We start from the raw sequence: 21207 nt of genomic DNA, 5'->3' as shown, positions 1-21207 counted from the left end.
AGCTGGCCAGGGGCAGCGATCGCTGCTCGGGGACTGGCTGGGTGTCGGTCGGCGGGTGGCGAGGGGTTGTACCACTTGGCTTTTTCCTGGGTTTTGTTCCCTCTCACTCTCTCTCTCATTGTTTTCCTTTTCATTACATTATTATTATTGTTGTTGTTGTTGTTGTTGTTGTTATTATTATATTTCAATTATTAAACTATTATTATTATTATTATTATTATTATTATTATTATTATTATTATTATATTTCAATTATTAAACTGTTCTTCTCTCAACCCATGAGTTTTGTTACTTTTGCTCTTCCGATTCTCTCCCCCATCCCACCGGGGGGGAGTGAGCGAGCGGCTGCGTGGGGCTTAGTGGCCGGCGGGGGTTAAACCACGACAGGCGGCACTCGGCCAGGAGAGGAGGTGTGCTGCGTGGGGTCACTGGGCTCCAAAGCCAGCTCAGGTCGGGTCACTGCTGCACTTGCACAGCTTCTTGTAAGGCTTCTCCTCCATTGGTTCAGGTGGTTCCTGCTGTAGTCATTCCCGTAACATGCAACTCAAATCCCGGGTTACAACAATTTAAAGGTATTTCCAGTACGATCTCCACCCCGGTCCCTTTGGGCCAGACCATCGGGTTTAACGTTGCAATGAACTCCTCCCCTTGCGCCTGCTCCGGCTTGGACTTATCCACAGACTGCAGTCCCTTGGGGGTGTACCTGCTCCAGTGGAGCCTTATCCATGAGCCACAGTCTCTCCAGGGCTCTACCTGCTGCGGCACAGACCTATCCACAGCCACAGTCGCTTTCAGGTGCCCCTGTTCCAGCGTGGCCTTCTCCATGGGCCACCATGCCTTCAGAGATAGACCTGCTCTAGCGTGGCCTTACCCACAGCCACAGTCCCTTCAGAAGTGAACCTGCTCCAGCATGGCCTTACCCTGGCTGCAGTCCCTCCAGGGGCGTACCTGCTCTGTCCTGGGCTTATCCATGGCCACACGCTTTGAGGTGCTCCAGCATGACCTCATGCACAGCCACTGATGCTTCAAGGTGTACCTGCTGCAGCATGGACTTATCCTTGGGCCACGATCCCTTTCAGAGGCGTACCTGCTGCGGCACAGGCATAACCACGGCCACAGACGCTTTGAGATGTACCTGCTCTGGCGTGGACTTATCCACGGCCACAGACGCTTCGGGGTGTCCTGCTCCCACGTGGACTCGTCCCCAGGTCCCAGTCCCTTCGACTCGAGTTCACACTGGAGTTCCAGCCCGTCCAGTGCGGCAGCACAGAAACAGCAGCGATGCCCCGGCCGTCTGCCGGACAGGCGCATGGCCGCTGCCGTTATCCCAGTGTTCCCAGGCACAGCAGAGTGAGGTGATCAGCAGCACGGCAAGCAGCGAGAGCAAAAAACAGCCACTGACGAGCACTACACTCTAACGTACAGTGAGGCAAGCAAGCACAGGAGCCTGCCAATTAATAGCTAAACAGCAGTAACAGCTATAAATTCCATCGAGCACATTGCAACCAAACCTGTCGTTACCTCGAACCCTTCAAGTCCCTGTTCGGGTGCCAAAAAGGACTGTCCTGGTTGAACCCCGGCCGGCAACTCAGCCCCCCCAGCCGCTCGTTCACTCCCCCCCGTGGGATGGGGGAGAGAATCGGAAGAGTAAAAGTGAGAAAACTCATGGGTTGAGATAAAGACAGTTTAATAGGGAAAGCAAAAGCCGCGCACGCAAGCAAAGCAAAGCCAGGAATTCCTTCACTCCTTCCCATGGGCAGGCAGGTGCTCAGCCATCTCCAGGACAGCAGGGCTCCAGCACGTGTAACGGTGACTTGGGAAGACAAACGCCATCGCTCCAAGTGTCCCCCCCTTCCTTCTGCTTCCCCAGCTTTGTACGCTGAGCATGACGCCCTATGGTATGGAACATCCCTTTGGGCAGTGGGGATCAGCTGTCCCAGCCGTGTCCCCTCCCAACCCCTTGTGCCCCCCAGGCCCCTCACTGGTGGGGTGGGGTGAGAGGCAGAACAGGCCTTGACTGTGTGTCAGCGCTGCTCAGCTGTAACAAAAACATCCCTGGGTTATCAACGCTGTTTCCAGCACAAATCCCAAACAGCCCTGTACCAGCTACTGTGAAGAAAATTAACTCTACCCCAGCCAAAACCAGCACAGGGGGTTAAACCATCAGCAATCCCAGTAGCCCTCTCAGCTGGTTCTCTGAGCTGTGGCAATAAGAGAGGTCCTTATGGTTAGAAATGTGTTTTTCCGGGCGGAATATTAGTTTACTCCCAACGCAGCTCTGCCATCGATCGTCCAGGATCCAGGCACGCTCCATCCCAGTGAGAACGATCTTTCCGCCACCAGTGTAGGCGGGCACTCCCTGCCAAAGCATCAGCTGATGCTGCACGCCCGGCAGCCGCCGAGCCAGGAATCAAGGTCACGAGCGCTTCGTGTCTGGGTTTGGGAAGGGAACCAGCCCAAAAGGGGGGAACTCGGCCGTGGGGAACTGGGGCGAGAAGCACTGGGAAGGGCAAAGCACAGGGAGAAGGGGCAGGCGGCCTCCAGCAACCCCGAGTCCTCCTGCTGCCACACCAACGGGCACTCGCCAGCCCCACTCCCGCTCCCCGAAGAGCCAGAGGCACGGGGGGGGGTCAGCCGGCTCCCCCCACCCGGCCCATCTGTCCCCGCAGGGACGAGCTGCTCCCCCAGACTTCCTCCGCAGCCACCGCAGCCCAGGCTGCGGGGCAGCCCGGCCCTCTGCCGTCCCTTCCCCCCCGACCTTCAGCTCCAGTTACAAGATTTATGCTCCAGTTGCTCGTTACCAGAAGGCACCAGGCTTCTTGCAAGGGGTCACCTCATCACACACCCCCTTCCCACCCCAGGGAACCTCTGAAAGCAGCCAGGACTTCCAAAAAAAAATGCTGTAGCGCAGGTCTCATCTCCTCCCACACCGCTAGCCCTATTTTTTCACTGTCTCAGATGAAGCGTGGAGCGTATAAAAGAAAAGACCCGGACACAAAGTACAACTGGAGATTGGAGAAATTTATTTTCCATCACTTACCAAGGCAGCAAACACACCACGGTTAATGTTTACTTAAAATATCTCCACTCCCCCATTCTCCTTCTTACTCTTCCACTCCCAATGTTTGCAGACAAAATGAGTGAGGCTGGGGGAGGGTTTGCAGACCAAAGCCAAGCAGCTCTGCGCCGTTACCGGCTGGGAGGACGTAGCCCCATCGCAGGGCCCAGCAACGACCACCCCCGTCCCCGAGCGCGGTGCGGGGACGGGCAGGGAGAGCACTGCTGCGCAGCTCCACGAGCTGATGTCACGGCGGCTCGGTGCAGCTGGCCGCACTGCCCAGGGGAGCCGCCGAGCGCCGGCAGCTTACCCAGCAAAACACAGGTACAGGACGGGAGAGGTGCCGGCGAAGGGGCGTCATTAGCCAGTTTTGGCAGGAGTGCCTACTGGTGGGAGAAAATGGCAGCCCGCACCTAAGGTAACAGCGGACGACTTGTATCAAACCTGTGACACCACGTGCCGAGCGTTACTTTTGGGAGAAGGAAACTCCTCGTTCCTGGAGCGAGGGGCACGCTGATTCAGTTCTGCTCGCTCCTCGTGGTGCGCACCAGGGACTCACGATGCCGGTACCCCTGCCTGCCTGCCCGCTCAATCCCGGGGCTTCTTCCTATGCTTCTTTTTCTTCTTCTTCTTCTGAGCCTTGCTGGGCTTCCCCGAATGCTTGGTCCTCTTGCTGGCCAGCTGAGCTCCATCGCTGTCCGAGTCCGAGCTGTCTGAGTCGGACTCGGAGGACTGCTTATTCTTGTGCTTCTTCTTCTTCTTCTTCTCCTAGCAAATGAAGGAAAATAAATAAAAAGCCTTGCACGTGGGAAAACTGTCACTGGTGCTCACCAGGGCAGCGAGACACTTTCTGGAATGAGCGCCTTACAAGCTGTGACAGGGGCGAGCTTGTTCCGACACGGAAGGTGCACACAGCTTCTGCCTCAGCGAGGCAGGATTTAACCACCGCTGCTGGTCCACAGCCGCACCGGGCAGGGTACGGCAGCTATCAGAGCAGAGGGGTGTCAGAATGTAAACCCACGCCTGAATACTGTTAAGTCAAATCACAAGAAGAGAGTCCTTGCCCTCCCTCCACAGTCAGAGCTTGCTCCATTATTTATGGCTATTCTTTATTACCAGAGGTCGGCAGGATGAAGCCTTTTTGCCAACGAAATGGGTTTCTAAAATAGCCAGCTGGACGTGAGCGCCGTCCCTGCTTCCCCGCACCATCATCAGCCCACAGACTGCCAGGAAATGAGCGCTAACGACAACACGTCCTTCTCGCAGGGAAGCCCAAGAAATGCCAGTCAGTGTCTTGCAGCCGTCCCTGGAGGGGAGCCGGGATGAGGAAAGCGCCCTTTTGCAAGCAGCAACTCTTTGCACAATCTCAAAACAGATTGCACACCCTGCAGCTCCCCGCCCTCTCCCCCCGCACGCAGGCAGAGTCCAGGGGCAGTGCTGAGCCCCCCGGGCTGTGTTGCTGCGAAGCCCTGAAGCAACAGCTATGCAGAGCTCAAGATCTGACATTCGGATGCAGAATAAGAACAGCCGGTGCTGGAATAAAGCTCGTAAGGAACTTTGGAAGGGATCTAAACCCTCGATTTGGAGGCATCTGACAGTAACTGCCAAGCAGAGATTACTCTGAGATGCGTACTGCGGTACACCTTCCCCTGGCGTCGCGTCGGGCAGAGCATCCCAAAGCAGATAAAGACCATTTAATGCTGCAGTATAGCAATTTGTATATATTTAACTCGAAAGCAGTACTGGGAGAGGATCTGATCTGCCTCTGCTGGGCGCGCGCAGCCCAGCTGCTAGCCCCGCTCTGCCCGTTGCTTCACCCCCTTCCGGCAAGGAGCAGGAGGAGAAACGCTGGCCGCAGCTCTCGGGAGCCGGCCGCCCCCGCCGAGCACCAGGGCAGCCCAATGGCTCGGTGAACCACCGCCCTCCGGCCAGAGCGGGCCGGCGCTGGAGGCAGGCTGGGCAGCCAGCGCCAGCCCAAGCGGTCCCGGTGCCAGGAACACGAGTGGCTCCGAAGGCACCAGCCGGCATGGTCGGCTTTTGTGCACAAATAAACACCTAAATCTGATCCCAGCACAACTCACCTTTCTAATTCTCTGAATACCCGCAAAACCATCGCGTAGACCAACTCTTGACACAAGATGGAAGATAGTTTTTTCAGGTATATTTTAGGAAGATACTTTGAAAAAGAAACGATTGTCCTGCAAAAAGGAGGTATTGTCTCTAATGCCCCTTGTCTGGGAAGTAAAGGAAAGCAGCATGCAGGTGAGAGGGCCCATTAAAAAAAAAGTAATTTTAATATTTTGCACATGCTTAATATAAAGCACTTCAAGATTGCTAAGATCAGTAAGGGTTCCAGCTTTCTGTCCAAGCCCAGCAACGCTGGCCTCCAAGGAGGATGCACTGATCTCATCCATGGTCACATCAACATCAGAGAGACCCTCCCGTGAAAACGGCTGTCGTGAATTTTCATTCTATTCAAGGACATAAAGAGGACACAAGGAAAGAGGCAAACGAGGGGTTTGTGAAGCAGAGATGGGCCAGCAAGGCAACCCAATTGCCTGCGATAGGCTTAGACAACACCAGCAAGGAAAGCAACCCGGCAAGCAAAGCTTGCTCCTTTGACTAAGCCATATACCAGCATTTTTGCCTCAAGTGAGCTGCACCTTCCCGGGTGATCCATGCATGCTCACTGCTCTGAAACTGGTGCACCCGTAAGACTGGGCACAGTCTTCCCCAAACTTGCTGCAATCCAACACCCTCTTCTCTTCCATGATTTAACTATGCAGCCAGGTGCCAGGGATACACTGGCTAGCTGCACTAGATGAGGTTTTATCCCCTAGTCATAGCCCAGCTCCCTTCCCCTGAGCATATTTTATCTCTACCGGATGCATCTCTGTATGGGGTTTGCACGGCAAGGTTCTGGTAGCGGGGGGCTACGGGGGTGGCTTCTGTGAGAAGCTGCCAGAAGCTTCCCCTGTGTCCAATAGAGCCAATGCCAGCCAGCTCCAAGACGGACCCGCCGCTGGCCAAGGCCGAGCCCATCAGCAACAGCAGTAGTGCCTCTGTGATAACGTATTTAAGAAGGGGGGAAAAAAACCTGTGCAGCAGCAGCCAGAGAGAGGAGTGAGAATACGTGAGAGGAACAGCTCTGCAGACACCCAGGTCAGTGGAGAAGGAGGGCAGGAGGTGCTCCAGGTGCCGGAGCAGAGATTCCCCTGCAGCCGTGGTGCAGACCATGGTGAGGTCTGTTATGGTGAGCCTGCAGGCAGGCTGTCCCTGCAGCCCACGGAGGTCCACGGTGGAGCAGATCTCCACTGCAGCCCATGGAGGACCCCACGCCAGAGCAGGTGGGTGCCCGAAGGAGGCTGTGACCCTGTGGGAAAGCCCACGCTGGAGCAGGGTCCTGGCAGGACCTGTGGCCCCGTGGAGAGAGGAGCCCACACTGGAGCAGGTTTGCTGGCAGGGCTTGTGACCCCGCGGGGGACCCACGCTGGAGCAGTCTGCTCCTGAAGGACTGCGCCCCGTGGAAGGGACCCACGCTGGAGCAGTTCGTGGAGAACTGCAGCCCGTGGGAAGGACTCACGTTGGAGAAGTTCATGGAGGACTGTCCCTCGTGGGAGGGACCCCACGCAGGAGCAGGGGAGGAGTGTGAGGAGTCCTCCCCTGAGGAGGAAGGAGCGGCAGAGACAACGTGTGATGAGCTGACCACAACCCCCATTCCCCATCCCCCTGTGCTGCTGGGGGGAAGAGGTAGAGAAATCAGGAGTGAAGTGGAGCCTGGGAAGAAGGGAGGGGTGGGGGGAAGGTGGTTTAAGATTTAGGTTTTATTTTCTCATTCCCTTACTCGGATTTGATCGGTAACAAATTAAACTAATTTCCCCAAGTCGAGTCTGTTTTGCCTGTGAAGGTAATTGGTGAGTGATCTCTCCCTGTCCTTATCTCAACCCACGAGCCTTTCGTTACATTTTCTCTCCCCTGTCCAGCTGAGGAGGGGGATGATAGAGCGGCTTTGGTGGGCACCTGGCATCCAGCCAGGGTCAGCCCACCACAATCTCCTGTAGACTGGTGTCCCCCTGGGTTTGTAAAAACATGCCCCGCAGTTGAGATGGCACAGCAGCATCGCAGCTGGGGTCAAAGTGAGCTCTCAAAGCAGAGCGTGAGCAAGGAGCCATGGCCATGGCACTGCCTCCCATGCTGACCACCACCTCTGGAGGGCTGAGCTCTGTCAGCAGCGGTACCGAGTCTGCTGAGCCTGCACCAACGCGTGGGAAAAGCCCAGGGCATTCACTTAAAGGCATCACTAGCCCAGGAAAAGGAGTCTTGGTAAGCCAGACAAAAAGCCATGTTTCCCCCACCACCATATCTAATTTAAAGAGGTTGAACGATGGCTTGTTCAGAGCACGGCTGTGCACAGGCTTTGGGGAGCAGCACAATGGGAGATGGAAAGCAGTCAAATGACAGTCCCAAACATAACACACAACCGTGTTTTACATTCCACTACAGAAGGGAGCGTAACGGGAGAAGCCTAGAGCCCCCAGGCCAACAGCTCCGCTTTGCCAAGAGTGTCCCCAATGACCTCAAGGCCACACTTGGACTTGCAGAGAGATTTACTGGGAGAAGTTTGCTGTAAGTCACCCCTGCCTTGGCAGGGCTGTTAGTGCCATGCACTCATTTCACAAGGAAGCAGAAAGCAGCAGCAAGCCCAAGGGCACGATTATGCCAGTCACAGGACTGCAAGACGAGTCCTCAGGGAGGTGGCTCTCCTTGGCCAGCTGCTGCGGACATCCACAGCCACCCTAGAAGCTAAGCCAAGGGAGAGAAAACGAACGCATGATTAGATGAAGGGAACAGCGGCAACCAGCCACAGATATACATTAGATACCTGTACAAAATCAGAATGATTGGTGTGGGCAAGTATTTCCACCTGCTTCAACACAACCAGACGCAGCACAGGGCCAGCCATGGGGGCCGAAGGTCTGAACTCAGCACTGACACCGGTTTTGTGGGTCCAGCGTGAGATACTCCCTCCTCCCTCGGGTGCCCGCAGGTGCTACCTTAGGCCTGTTACACACCCACACCACCCCAGGGAAAAGAACAGCCCTGGCTGGAAATGGATTGGAAAGCATCCACATAAAGAAAACTCGCTTCACAGAAGGAAGCCCAAGACACAGCAGCATGTGGATGTTCACCCAGAAGACTCTGAGCTAAGAAACCAGCACTCATCAGTTCGAACCAAAAGCCAGAAGCAGCTGCTAAGCACAGCATGAAAAAAGAGGCAAAGAGGGGAAAAAAAAAATCCACTGCAGTAACTGACTTTTACATCCTGACTCTGCATCACCTGCTATAGGCTTGGAGGGGCTCAGGTAACTCACCAAGGCAGGCGAGCACGTTAAAGCCAAGCCCAGGCTGTATTTAGGTATGTGTTAACAGCGAGGGCACAGGGTTGCCGGTAGCCCTCCAGTGCCACCCACAATCTTCCCCTGAAGGGCAAATTGTCTTAAAATTGCTTGGGGGAAAAAGAAGTGTCCCAATGCAGAGAGCACAGAGAAGGCTGGGTTCCCCCCTCCTCCCCACAAGCCATTTCTTCCATTAGCCTCAGCCACTTCCAGACAAGTGCAGTTTCCGTATGAAGATTAATATACTGGCTTACGGGAAGACAAGCCGAGTCTGTCTACATTTCACTTAACAACAACATATTCTCCCGTAAGAGTGGCAACACAAAAGGCCCAGATAAAGACATCAATTTAGCATGGATTGTGTGTCCTAACACCAGATCCAGGCTATCAATTAGGGACAACAACGGAAGGGAGCTAGTAGCTTATTCAATGTGAAACAGAACAACTCTTTTAGGGAGGTGGAAGAGCAAAGACAACGCATGGCTTGGAGCTGAACATCAAGCAAAGAGTCCTCTGGGACTCCAGGGAAGAGAGCAGAGGATTGACTTCACTCCACACCTAGCAGACCCTTGGCAGGTACCAGTTTTTTGCAGCTCCACAATACACTATGATCGTTGATGTCACCCAAAATTTGACAGTCTAAATTTTTCTGTGGGACAATACCAGACTCACTACAAAGTCCCCTACCCACAGACAAAGGGCAGAAGCAAATCATTACCATCCTCCTCTTCTAAAGACTGTTAAGAGTTAAATCTTCTGGAGAAAGGGATACAGCAAGGAGAATTTTCTCAAGCTTTTCCAGCCTGTGCACATGGTGAGAAAGTTTGACAAGACCTTAACAACTAACAGAGTTTCATTCCAGAGCTTGGGAAACTTTCTCAGCATGTGAAGGCTGAAGACAGGACAGGATGTCACGCCAGTCCCTTCAGGATTACAGGGGAAATAAAAGTACACATGTGGACATTGTGCTGGCTAGAAAAAAAAACCCACCACCCAAAACCACCTCAGTTTCCGATTTTGGGGGGGACTTCTAACAGCAAAACCGCTCACAACACAGAAAAAGTACTTCCAGTGCAGTAATGCCAGCACCACAATATAAGCACACGCTGGACTGCAAATACAGCAGGGAGTAAGCCAGCGACAGAAGAGCTTAACATTTTCTGTAGCCGGAGGCAGTGCCACTGTGAAACCATTCTGCACAAGCAGCATCCTTCTATTAGACCACAGATTTCTTTAAACTCCAGCATCCCAGTACTGGGAGACAAGCACTCCACTGGCTACCAGTGCACTCACCGTTGCACGAGCGGGAGCGTTTCTCCAATTTATGTATGGAGGGGGCAGTGCCAAAGCAAAGGCCACATTTCTGCCTCCAGCAACAGCAGCAAAGCCCTGTCGCACCCAGAGCTTCAAACTGGTCTCCAGAACTGCTGGGTGCTGATGGATGAAACTTAACTCAGCTCTCAGGCACACCCAGGCACTCCCCCAGAACTGCAAACACTGCGTTTGTGTCAACATTGAGTGGATTTTGCCCAAGCAGACTCTCAGTGTAAAGATGCAGAGGGCCAACAAGTATGAGTGCCTGCACGTTACGATTCCTTGCACATCCTGTCCAATTTATGTAACGATCACAATTCTACCAGAACAGAACAAACTTGCTTCAAAATCTCTTGTCTACAAAGCCCGTGTTGGGAGCTGGCATGCAGAAGAGCAAAAGGCTGGGCTACAGCCTGAAAGTGCTGGTTCTCCTACTTATTTTTAAAAAGCTGGGACTAAGAGCAGACCACATTAGCACACCAGGCTCCCTCCTGTCCTTTGTAAGGAAAGTTGCTCGGGGCTATGCTTTAAGAATGTTACAAGAGTTCATTTCTTCTAAAGGTATTTGATTTTTGAGATAAGAGGGGAATGTCCAGAACTCTTCAAGAAGTTTAAATATTTTTCACCAGACCCTTTTGTGGAGTTATGGTCTCATTCAGAGACTTTATGTCCGTACTTGTGAAAAATTAGAATGGAATTCCAGATATATGTCCTTCTGCATCTCCAGAGAGGTGCCAGTATTCCTTCTAGGGTTTTTTTTAATTCTTAAAAAGAAAAAAAAAAAAAGAAAGAAGTGAAATTCCACCACCCAGTTTAATTCCAAACAAGATTCATTACGTAAATCTAAAGGTATTACTGCATCCCTTGTTTGAGGACCTGTCAGAATTAATCCGATGAAAAGAATCCAGTCTATGGTCATTAAATAAATACAGCAAAAGCACAGGTAAGGACAATAAGAGAACAGCGCAGTGTGTGAAGAGCTGTGCCCTAAGCTAATGCCACTTAAGAACTAGTAAAACAAGTACCAGCTACAAGTGAGGATGGACTAAGGCTTAATGAACTACAGGTCACTAAACAAACAACAATCAAGAAGGTGTGGTTTTCACACGAAGAGACAACATCTGCAAGCAGATTGCCTGGAAATTTTTTACACGGTGGGAGAAAGAGCAGCAAAGTCTGCCGCAAAACCATCACAAGTCACATTTTCTATGCAATTCCAATGACTGTCACAAAACTACCCCAGGCATAAGTAAGTTAATCAATGTATCTGAGCAGAAGATGGGACGCTTTTGTAGAACTCAAATTAAAAGGGTTACTCCTAGTGTCAAAATAGCAGACCTTTTCTTGAAAGACAGACAGGAGAGAAGAAAGAGAAGGGTTCATTTCTCAGCATGCACGCCTCCCTCCCACGCAAGCTCAGCACAGGCACGCTGCCGCGTTCCCATAGGAGCTCCTTCACCCTGCGACCCAAAGAGTAAAAGCGAAAGGGACGCAGCCACATGCCCGCGCAGCTGTCAGCGACTCCTCGGATGATCTCCGGTACTTCCGCACGGTGCTGCGACAGCAGCATCTCCACTTCTCCCTCAAGTCACCTATTTTCTCAGGGATTACGGGAGGCAGGACAGTGCTCTCGTGCAGAGTACTAACAGGGTGATCTGTCACTAGAAAGACTTGTGCCCTCGGTCACAGCAGAAGCCTGGGCCAGTGCAGAGACCTGAAGCCTCCAGCTGTCTCTCACTCCTGTAAGTGCTGTGTGGCTCAGGCAGGAGGAAAGTGAGGAACTGAGGAACCACTGGGAAGGCAAGCCAAGAAAAAAAGGGAGCGGGGACCCTGGCATATCTGTAAGGAAAGGAGTCTCTGGGGAGTGGAGAGCACCCAGGGATTGCAAGGAAGCATCAGATCAAGGAAACAGAAAATGTTGATCATGAACAACCAAAAATGTTAATACCATTGCTACGACACTAAAGGGACACCATGACACTAAACGGACAGCAGTTCCCTATCTACTCATTTAAAAATATAAGCTCTACATTTATGTTACAAACATCAGATGGGATGGGGTCAGCAAGGCAACTGTTAGTAGGTAGACTGAGCTATTTCTACTTTGTGCAAATCCCCCTGGGGCTCCAGGCAAGCAGGGAAGCACATGGTGGCTCCCAGACAAGATCACAGCAGGCACTTGAGACAACAAGGGAGCTATTCATTTCAAGGATCCCATATCCTGCCTCCAAAAAGCTCGACGTTTTATTTTCAAGCACTGGAAAACATCTGAAAACTTTTGATCTCCTCCTTGAGAAAGGAGGAAGATCAAAGGAACAAGCAAGATTTAAAGGAAGACTGTTAATCCACAGACCCCAAAAATATTAGTAACAAATTCAGTACAGTGACCCACATTATCCTGTAGTCTCAGCGGGGCAAGACTCCACAGAGATTCCCCGCCCCAGTTGATGGGCACTGATAGGATAACGAGCTATTTGCACACCTCTTAGTGTAATTTTTCCCCAATAGCATTTAAATAGCAGTTACACAAGTCTTTAGCAGACAAACCATCAGCACTGCTAGAGGGAAGAGAACCCAAAGGCAGGAGAAGCCAGCCCTGCTGAGGTATTACTGATGGCCTGCTCTCACACCGCTCCACGGCAAGAGAGAAGCCCAACATCTGGAGTCTGGAAAGGTCAGAGTCACAGTTAGCCTGGGATCTGAGAGAAGACTGTTCAATCACGTGCTTCTGAGATCAGAATAGAAAGGTATTTTCTATCGCAGCATAACCACACTCCACAGACAAGTCCAAGACATTCTTGAGTAAGAGCCTACGTAGTGGGAAAGCAAAGCACATCTCAGGATGGAACCAGGCAACAGGATCTACAGTCAAGAGAGATCCTGTTCCCGCTACTGGATCAGTGATCCAGAGCACTACTGAGCAAACAAGAACTGCAAGTTAGCCATCAAATTAATGCTAACTTCGTTTTGTACCGACTGTAGGGCAGAAACAGGTATGCCACAGGGTAGGGGCTGACACATGCGAATTCACGACACACCTGGTTCTTCTATCCTGGTGCAGTCACCGCCTACAATCCCACAAACAGCCCCAGCTACTCCTCTCTCAAATGAGAGTGTACCAAAGTGCCGGACGCCACAATACCAGTGAAAAACGTGACTAGGAGAGAGACTTCAGCTACCAGTGTCAGTCACTCTGGACTGGTCTGAGTGTTGCCAGTCTCTCCTACTAGCACCGGTACCGGTTTAACTCCATAGTGAGCCTGGGAGAACTAAGCCCTCAGAAGTTAGTTCTTACTATGCAATTGCTAACACCGTCCTTGTCCCTCTCCTGTAAAACAAAATCCACCACCTTTTCTGCCTGTTGCCCCTCTCCAGGGATACAGACAGGCCACAGAGCTGGAAAGAGAAAGGAAAAAAAAAAGAAAAAAAAATGCGGCTTTGGAAATGTAATTAGAAGTTGGATGCCAGCTGTGAAGGGGCTGATTAAACAGTTTATTTACTGAAGCCTAAAATTGGAATACTCATTGCTGTATAAACAGACCAACCACCAAAAGCTCCTGGTTTGGATTCAGGTCTCCCCTACATTTTATACCAGCACGCTCTGAAGCCAGAGTTCAAACCCTGGAGTAAAAGGTCTCTTACCTCTTGACATTTTCACATAGGCAAAAATTGCTTTAGAGCCTGGAAATGGGGTACGCTCCCTGTGCAAATACAACCAGCGATTTTCCCCTGGCCTGTGCAGATAAGCCTAGTTCACATCGCACTGGCTGGGTCAGGATACCCGCTGAAGCAAGGCAGCAGGGCATTTAGTTCAGCTTAAAGAAAGGTGTTAGGGCAAGAAAAGGGAGGGGAAACAGGGTTATTGGCAAGAATTACAGAAATTCAGGAAACTGAAGCAATTTCCATAGAGCCTTACAGAGACCAAGGAAAAAAAAAAAAACCACAATAATCCTTTTCTGACTAAGAAATCTCTTTTGAGGACTGTGCATTACAGCACAAAACCATCTTAGAGACAGTTTAACAAGAATAAAGGGAGAAAGTATAAGAATTGCTAAAAAGTCTGCAGAGCAGATTCCTGTTTTGCTACAGAATCTGCACAAAACTGAGCCACCTTCTCAGCCCAGAACTGGCTACTCATAGCCACGTTGCTGTAGTAAATCAGAGATGTAACTATACAGAACAATTTCTCTGGCTCACTTTTCCAGGCCAGCAGTAGGACACCTCATACCTTTTTCCTTTTTTTTGAAGAATCGTCAGCCAGGCTGGTCTTTTTATCTCTTTCATATCCTGCTGCTGCCACCTCCTCTTCATCCTCTTCAGGAATGAGACTATATTTGGTACCTCCAGGCTGCACAAAACACTCCTTGGCAAAATGACCTGTAAAATAGTGTTTGAAGGAGCAATCCACAGACCCCCCCCCTTTTTTTTTTTAAACAACTGCATTTCAGACACCTGAAGTGCCGCCAATGATCTTTTTATTATTAGTCACAATAAGAGAATCTACACTGGACATTTTTCAGCTAGTTTAACATGCCCCAATTAGACAAGCCAGGGGAGCAAGCGCAACCCAGGTCATTCTGGAAAGATTAGTCAGGCAAAAACTAAGACACTCTTGTCTGAACAGGGAAATTGATAGAAACGTGTCTGTGCGGGGCCTTAAGCAGCATGGAAAAGTGTATGGCAAGGGGAGTAAATTGGTGCAACAGGCACCTGGCAAATGAGACCCCAAAGCCACACACAGAGGAAATCGGCTCCTTCTGGTTCTACCCTTTCTGCTCGGGAGACATCAAAGGTGACCTACTAACAGTTGTAGTGGGAACTGCAGAGAGATAGCATCTGCCTGCCTGTTACGAGTAGACATCATCATTAAAAAGCAGACTGGAAATACACTGAATCCAGTTTAAAGTTTTGGGGATTCTTTAAAATGGTATTCTAAAGATAGTTATCTACCACTACAGAGAACCATATTCACTACTAACCTTCTCCAGAATAGCATTAACTCCAGCTTAACTATTTACTCTATGGCTAAATAACACTTTTTATATTGCTCTCTACAACGACCTGAAAGGAGGCTGTAGCGAGGTGGGGGTCGGTCTCTTCTCCCAGGTAACAAGTGATAGGACGAGAGGAAATGGCCTCAAGTTGCGCCAGGGGAGGGTTAGACTGGAGATTAGGAAATTTTACTTCACTGAAAGGGTTGTCAAGCATTGGCACAGGCTGCCCAGGGAAGTGGTGGAGTCCCCATCCCTGGAAATATTTAAAAGCCGTTTGGATGAGGTGCTTAGGGACATGGTGTAGTGGTGGGCTTGGCAGTGTTAGGCGTACGGTTGGACTCGATGATCTTAAAGGTCTTTTCCAACCTATACGATTCTGTGATTCTGTGAACACACGACAAGTAGGGTGCAGCAAAAACTCCATGTACAAAAAACTCAGCAACCTGCAGAAAGCTACTGAAAAGGCATCACATAAGCCAACTTCCTATTGCTGAACTAGGCAAAACACAAAGATTTCACCAGGTCAAAAAAACCCAAACACTTGTTTTCAGCTCCGAGCCACTGCTCACCAGCTAACACTGTGTTCCCAACAACTGATCAGTAATTTCCACTGATCGTTCTTCATAATGAAATGATCTGGTGAAGGCAAATGATACATTTATTTCTTAAAATGCAAAACTGGAATGAGACCTCAGCTATGAGACCCATTAACACAAATACTGCAAGAAGGGAACCTGTGCTGAACCTGTACTCAGCAGAAAGGTTCTTCACAGGAAGCTCAAAGGGATGCTATTTTAAGAAACAAACCTTTACAAAAGGAATTCAGCTAAGTCTTTCCTTTTCATAACAAGTGATAGAAAACATAGTTCCCCTCTAAATGAGACACGTGGAAGCAAAATTCAGTCCAAATCACACGAGACAGATGTCGATACAATCCTATCTACAGGTCACTACCTGGTTAGAACAAAGCTACATCAAAAGAACAAGACAGCCCTGCATAAACATACCTTTGCAACCGCATTTCTTGCACACGGTGTTCAAGACAGCTTCAAGCGTGATCTTCTGACTCGTGTAGTCTCTGAACGTGCGTTTTTTCCTCTCATCCTGACTGGCAAGAGAAGGACAGTTCCATTTTCAATCCACTCTCATCTTTAACCCTGTATATTTATATGGACACAATCTAAACAAGTTTTTTCAAATGTTGCTCTAAAAGCACCACTTAATCAGCTAAACCAAAGAACAGAGCTGACCAACTGCTCATTAGAATAAACCACATTGTTAACAGCGTATTACTTGTCATCATCTACTTTTGAGATTAACTGAGCACTCTCTGCACAAAGCAGACAAAGGTGGGGAGCTGCAGCGACATCCTTTATACTAGCATCTGTATTACGTATGTGAATACACACACACATGCACGTGCAGTATGAAAATAAAGCAATTTCATTTGACCTGCAAGAGACATCACAAAAAAAGGGAGACAAGGAAGCTCTGAAACATCCAAGCAGTTAAGACTTGATTTCATAGTATGTGAAAGCGAGACCAATCCCCAGCTGGAATGAACACTCCTTCCAGTACACGTGCACAGCCATCACAACGCAGGAATGAAGATCCTGCCGTGGTGTGAAGGGCTGGAACTCACTGCAGCCTCCTCCAGCTCCTGCCTACCTCTAGGCAGCACAAGCAAGGGAGTGCCTTCAGTCAGCCCTCCAGACAGCCAGTGCATGGCTATAGTGCATATACAGATCCTATACATACTCAGGAAGAGCCCCTCTCACCCTCCAAAGGAGGAGGGACCCAGAGAATAAGTACAGCAGGAACACCAGGAATGAAAGGCAGGGAAAAGCAGGCAGTAGCAACCGGTCTGATCTGTTATATTCTGCTCAGTAGATTTACCTACTCAAGAGAAACATTGTTTGGGTCGAGGTCTTTTCCCGTGCCTTGGTTAACAACCTTCATGGAGAGGGAGAGTTTCAGTTTGTCATCTTTCATCTGAAAGAGGAAGATACGGAACAAGAAGAGTAAATGACAACGATGACAATTAATACACTGCGTCTGGAGGCCTACAGAGAAGGAAGGAAATTGTTGGTTAGCGAAGAGCAGCACCACAAAGGATACTACATGACAGTGCTCTTGTTCCGTTATTTTGTAGCTGCATTTAGAACATTCTAGCTAATAGAACAGCCTCTGTTCAGCTATCTCAGTTACAAGACAAGACCAAACTATAGGTCCGTTCAGATTAACATTCCGCTTTCAATCTGACCAAACCCAAGAGCTGTAGAGGAAAGCGCATGTTTAGAAGCTTTGCTATAATTCTCAAATCATCCACCACCAAGGCAGTTCCCCCGGACCAGTACTTTGGCCGACTTGTATCCTGAAAGATAAAACTTTATATCCTTTTTCCCATTTCGATCCTCTTAAGAGACTAAAAATGTTTTAAGTGTCTCTATTAGGAGCTTACTCTTTTCTGAATCCTACTAAGTCCTTGATTGCCACATTATCGCTTTAGAAGCAAGAGCAAAAGTTGTATGTTTACTGTTTTTTCAAGCCTTTCTTACAACTTTCTGCATTTTCACCCATGCTGCTATTGAATGTATTTCTGTTTTCTTTATGACATCTATGCAGTTATTTGCAGGCAATCTAACAATGAACTCTTCCGCTGTCCACCTCTCCAACACACTGCTGCCCCTGGCCTCTACAGCAAAGAAACCAGGAACCCAACAACTGTGTTCCAGATAAAGAAAACAGTGGCTTAATAAAAATTTATACAAACAAAATTTTAAAAAAGCACACCACAGATGGCTAAAAAGAAGCTGTAAAGTCTTTCATATAGTTTTTCTATACTGTGTAAGTAAGTCCAAGTTTCTCAACACATTTCCCTTATCTCATGCAAATTTAAGTCCTTGTTTTGTACATCAACCTGATCATCTTCTTTCAAAAAAAATGCAAAGCATTTATGGCCAAATCCTGTGCCGCTCTGAACTGAATGCTTCCACCCTGATCCCAACAAAATACAGTCAGCTTGCTTTATTTCCATGGCTCACCAAAGCAAGAGTCTTTAGTTTTTGTTCCAAGTAATCTTTAAATACAGATGATATACCTATTGTCACATCTTCTGCAGAAGAACAAGCAGTGTAGATTGTAGGGGGAAAAAAGGCAACATGCTCAAAACACACAAAAAGCCTCTGTATTTTCTCTTGGGCATAATTCACTGCCACTGATACTTTCTTGAAAACAAACAAACAAAAATCTCAGCTGCTTCTAAGAACACACCCATCTCTCAAAACAGTTAATGAACTGCATTTGGATTGGCTCTTATCTTGGGACCCTCTCAAATTGCTCATTTAGCCACCAAATCACACAGTTCAGGTGATACAAGCTGCGAAGGGGTGCGCAGGGGAAGAAAGGGAAGCATTTTGTTGCTTTTAAGCCAAAAGCTTTTATGAAGTCCCTTTTTCTGAACTGCATTGTTGCAAGTCACAGAAGCGATGTGCCCGAAGTCACATCTGGAGGTAAAGAGAATTCACCTGTCTGTACAACAGAGCCCGTCAAACCCGACAAAGCGACAGGAACACACAGCCTCTGTGCGCTGACGTTCTCAGTGTTTTGGCAGTATACTTTATCTACACAGCACTAAAGAAACAAGAATTAATGTTACCTCTTTTCCGATAAGTTTCACCCATACTTTGTCTCCAACATCTACTATCTCTGAGGGTTTATCCACGCGGCAGGAGGACATGTGAGTCTTATGGACAAGGCCTGGTCGTGGTTTTGGAAGAGAAGAAAGAGAAAAAAATAAAGACAAGTCTCCACTGAATCTCAGTTTTGCCCTCTAGGACAGCAGTCTCCAAAGTGGGGTGGATGTGATGCAATCCTTTGGGGTGTGGGAAGCAAATATTTTTGTACCATTAATAAATAAAATTTAAAAAAATTAATATGCTTATTTCATGTTTAGTTCATCCTTTTTTAATTTCTATTTTTTAGTATGTTTTATAATGCACATAACATCAGTACAGCAGTACATGTATGTAATTTATAAATACATATACATATATCGGGGGGGGTGTGCTCAAAAATTTTTTAACTGATTTTAACTGCTCATGCACTGGGGGTGCACAATCAAAACCGTTTGGAGACCCCTGCTCTGGCAGACAGGGAGCATCTTCAGCCGTTGCCCTAAGCAAAACTAACCATTTCTTTCCTCCAGTACATTATGCAGGTGACAATCAACTAGCTGCATCAATCAAACATATAAAAGCTGATCAAATCGGCTCCAAATTAACTCAGAGAAGCAGGCCCCCAAAGCAATGCCTTTGTACTCAAAATACCAGGCGCCCATACGGAAAACTGTAGCAGGCACTAACACCTCTCCCTTCCTGCCTGTCCTCTGAGGCCACCCCAAGCACCGGAGGATAGAGAGCCCATTTCACGCATCAGCAACACAATACTTTGCTGGCAAAGTCAGAAGCGTGAGACGCCACGGCTGCCCTGATCCCCTTCGCTTGCAAGGTCACACAGCCCCTAAACTGTATTTTTAATTTGCACGAATGACATGTGGGCTACAGGGCTATACGAGGGAGGATAAATATGGAAACACACCTTGCTGTTCAAGCTCGTATTTCAGGGCCCATTTGCGTCTCAAAGCAACTTCCCCCAAGCAGCCACGCTTCTGTCCAAAAACGTTTATTAGAACTGGCTCTACAGTGACTGGGCACTTCAGGAGGGGAGCGGAGGAGGGGTTATTTGTGGGGCTACCAGCACCTGACAGAACATCCACCGTAAGCTGCTTCTTCTGTAAAATGAGTTTGTTTGACTTTGCAAGTTTCCCTACAAACGCAGACGGGGCTTGAACTCAGCTTTTCCGATTTATTTTTTATTTGAGCTTTGCTTCAGTCTTTTTTTATTTAACTCATTTATGTTGGCCATAAAAGAAATAAGTTGGGCAAACTATCTAATTGTAGAAAGTTTCTATAGTTTGTCCAATTCCTTAAAATGATTCTCTAAAATATCCTAAAGTTACCAAAGAGCTCTCCGAGTCTTTTTGGCATTCATGCAAACATACCATCATATTCTAAATACTTTGAGAACTTCAATTTCTTTCTAATTTATGAAAAAAAAAAAAAACCTTTTCTGAGCTTTTTCTAAAAACTAGCAAGTCTTTAATTCTGAGGACGACTGCTTGGCTCGAGCACGCCAACACGAAACCATATCTGAACAAAACAAGAGAAACAAACCTTGTTTCCTGCAGCCTGGAATTTTTATAAATGCCCCATATTCTGTCACTGTAGCAACCTGTGAAGAAAATCAACACAACACCTAACGCAAAGCCCTTCACAAAACACCTGCCCACAAACCACAGGTTAGAATAGGCACAAAAAGTCTACACGGTTCTCCTGCTTTCCCTCAGCTTCAGATTTCAAGGCAGGTTAGACACTGCAATGCTGGCTAACTCCGGAGCAGGTGTGGCCAGCCAACCACTCCTGTGTTATTCAGATAAGCATCTTATATGTACGTGCATATAATCTATATGTATGCACATAAACACACAGAGACATAGGTGTGTATACATGCGGAACAGAACTGTCAACCACCCAAACTGCCACTGAACTCAGCAGTGACTAAACCAACAAAATCAGGAGGCAGAGAGCACGCCCCAGGCCCATGGCGTCCCCCGGGGCCATGGCGTCCCCCGGGGCCATGGGGCCGCGCCGCAGGCAGCACTGCGCCCACCTCTCCCTGGAAGATGGCGTAGAGCTCGGGCAGCACCTCCATCCCGCAGGCCCCGCGGGGTGCGGGCCAGAGGCGCTCGACGGTCCCGCCAACGCCCGCCGAATCCACGCCGGGCTCCTGCAGTCACCGCCCGAGTGCGGAGAGATGCCCTGAAAAGAAACCGTTAATTAACGCGCGGAGCCGCCTCCGACAGGCCCGTCAGCAGGCAACAGAGACTACTTCGCCTTGACTTGGGCTACAGCCCGGCACCGACCCCCGAGCGCCCGGCGGTGCCGATCCCAGCGCGCCCCGACGGTCTCTGCCCTCCCACCGCGGGGGCGAAGCGGCTCACGCCGGCCCGGGGGGCCGAGGCTGCGGGGGGCGGCTGGGCTGGACCCGAGCCGGAGGCGGCGGCGGGGCCCGGCCCGGACGGGCGCGGTGAGACAGGGCGGCCCCTGCCCGGCGGCCGCGGGGAAGCCGGGGCCCCTCAGCGCCCGGCGCGGCACCACTCAACGGCCGCCATCACTCGGCCCCTCCGGCCGCCGCCATTTTGCTCCCGCCACCCCCCTCACCTTGCCGCACCTCTTCACTCCGCCAATCGCCGCGCGCTATGATAGCGGGCGGCAGCCTCCAGCCAGTCAGAGTTATTTGTGTTAGGCGGTGCCCGCCCTCCGGCAGCAGCGGCCAATCCGCGCGGGGATCGCCCACCGGCACCCGGCGCCTCTCTTTCGTCAGC

At 49.7% G+C, this 21207-nt stretch overlaps 1 protein-coding gene across 3 annotated transcripts; it reads right to left on the bottom strand.

Moving 5' to 3' along the window:
* Positions 1 to 3000: 3000 nt before the first annotated feature.
* On the bottom strand, positions 3001 to 21033 carry ZCCHC17 (zinc finger CCHC-type containing 17). 3 transcript variants are annotated; one of them, XM_075522644.1, is made up of 8 exons: positions 20746 to 21033; positions 20493 to 20641; positions 19997 to 20054; positions 18421 to 18521; positions 16663 to 16754; positions 15770 to 15870; positions 13997 to 14145; positions 3001 to 3826 (listed from the first exon to the last, which is right to left on the bottom strand). In XM_075522644.1, exons 2-8 carry the CDS (start codon positions 20532 to 20534, stop codon positions 3647 to 3649), a joined length of 723 nt encoding a protein of 240 aa, XP_075378759.1. In that variant the 5' UTR covers positions 20535 to 20641; positions 20746 to 21033; the 3' UTR covers positions 3001 to 3646. The 3 variants fall into 3 exon arrangements, with proteins under 3 accessions (XP_075378759.1, XP_075378761.1, XP_075378760.1); XM_075522646.1 differs by having other exon boundaries at positions 20803 to 21033; XM_075522645.1 differs by having other exon boundaries at positions 20493 to 21033.
* Between the last annotated feature and the right edge of the window lie 174 nt (positions 21034 to 21207).

The sequence above is a fragment of the Mycteria americana genome, chromosome 21 (assembly GCF_035582795.1).
Source record: "Mycteria americana isolate JAX WOST 10 ecotype Jacksonville Zoo and Gardens chromosome 21, USCA_MyAme_1.0, whole genome shotgun sequence".
Taxonomy (NCBI): domain Eukaryota; kingdom Metazoa; phylum Chordata; class Aves; order Ciconiiformes; family Ciconiidae; genus Mycteria; species Mycteria americana.
The sequence above is the reverse complement of the archived record's forward strand: the minus strand, read 5'-3'. Positions and strand labels throughout refer to the sequence as shown.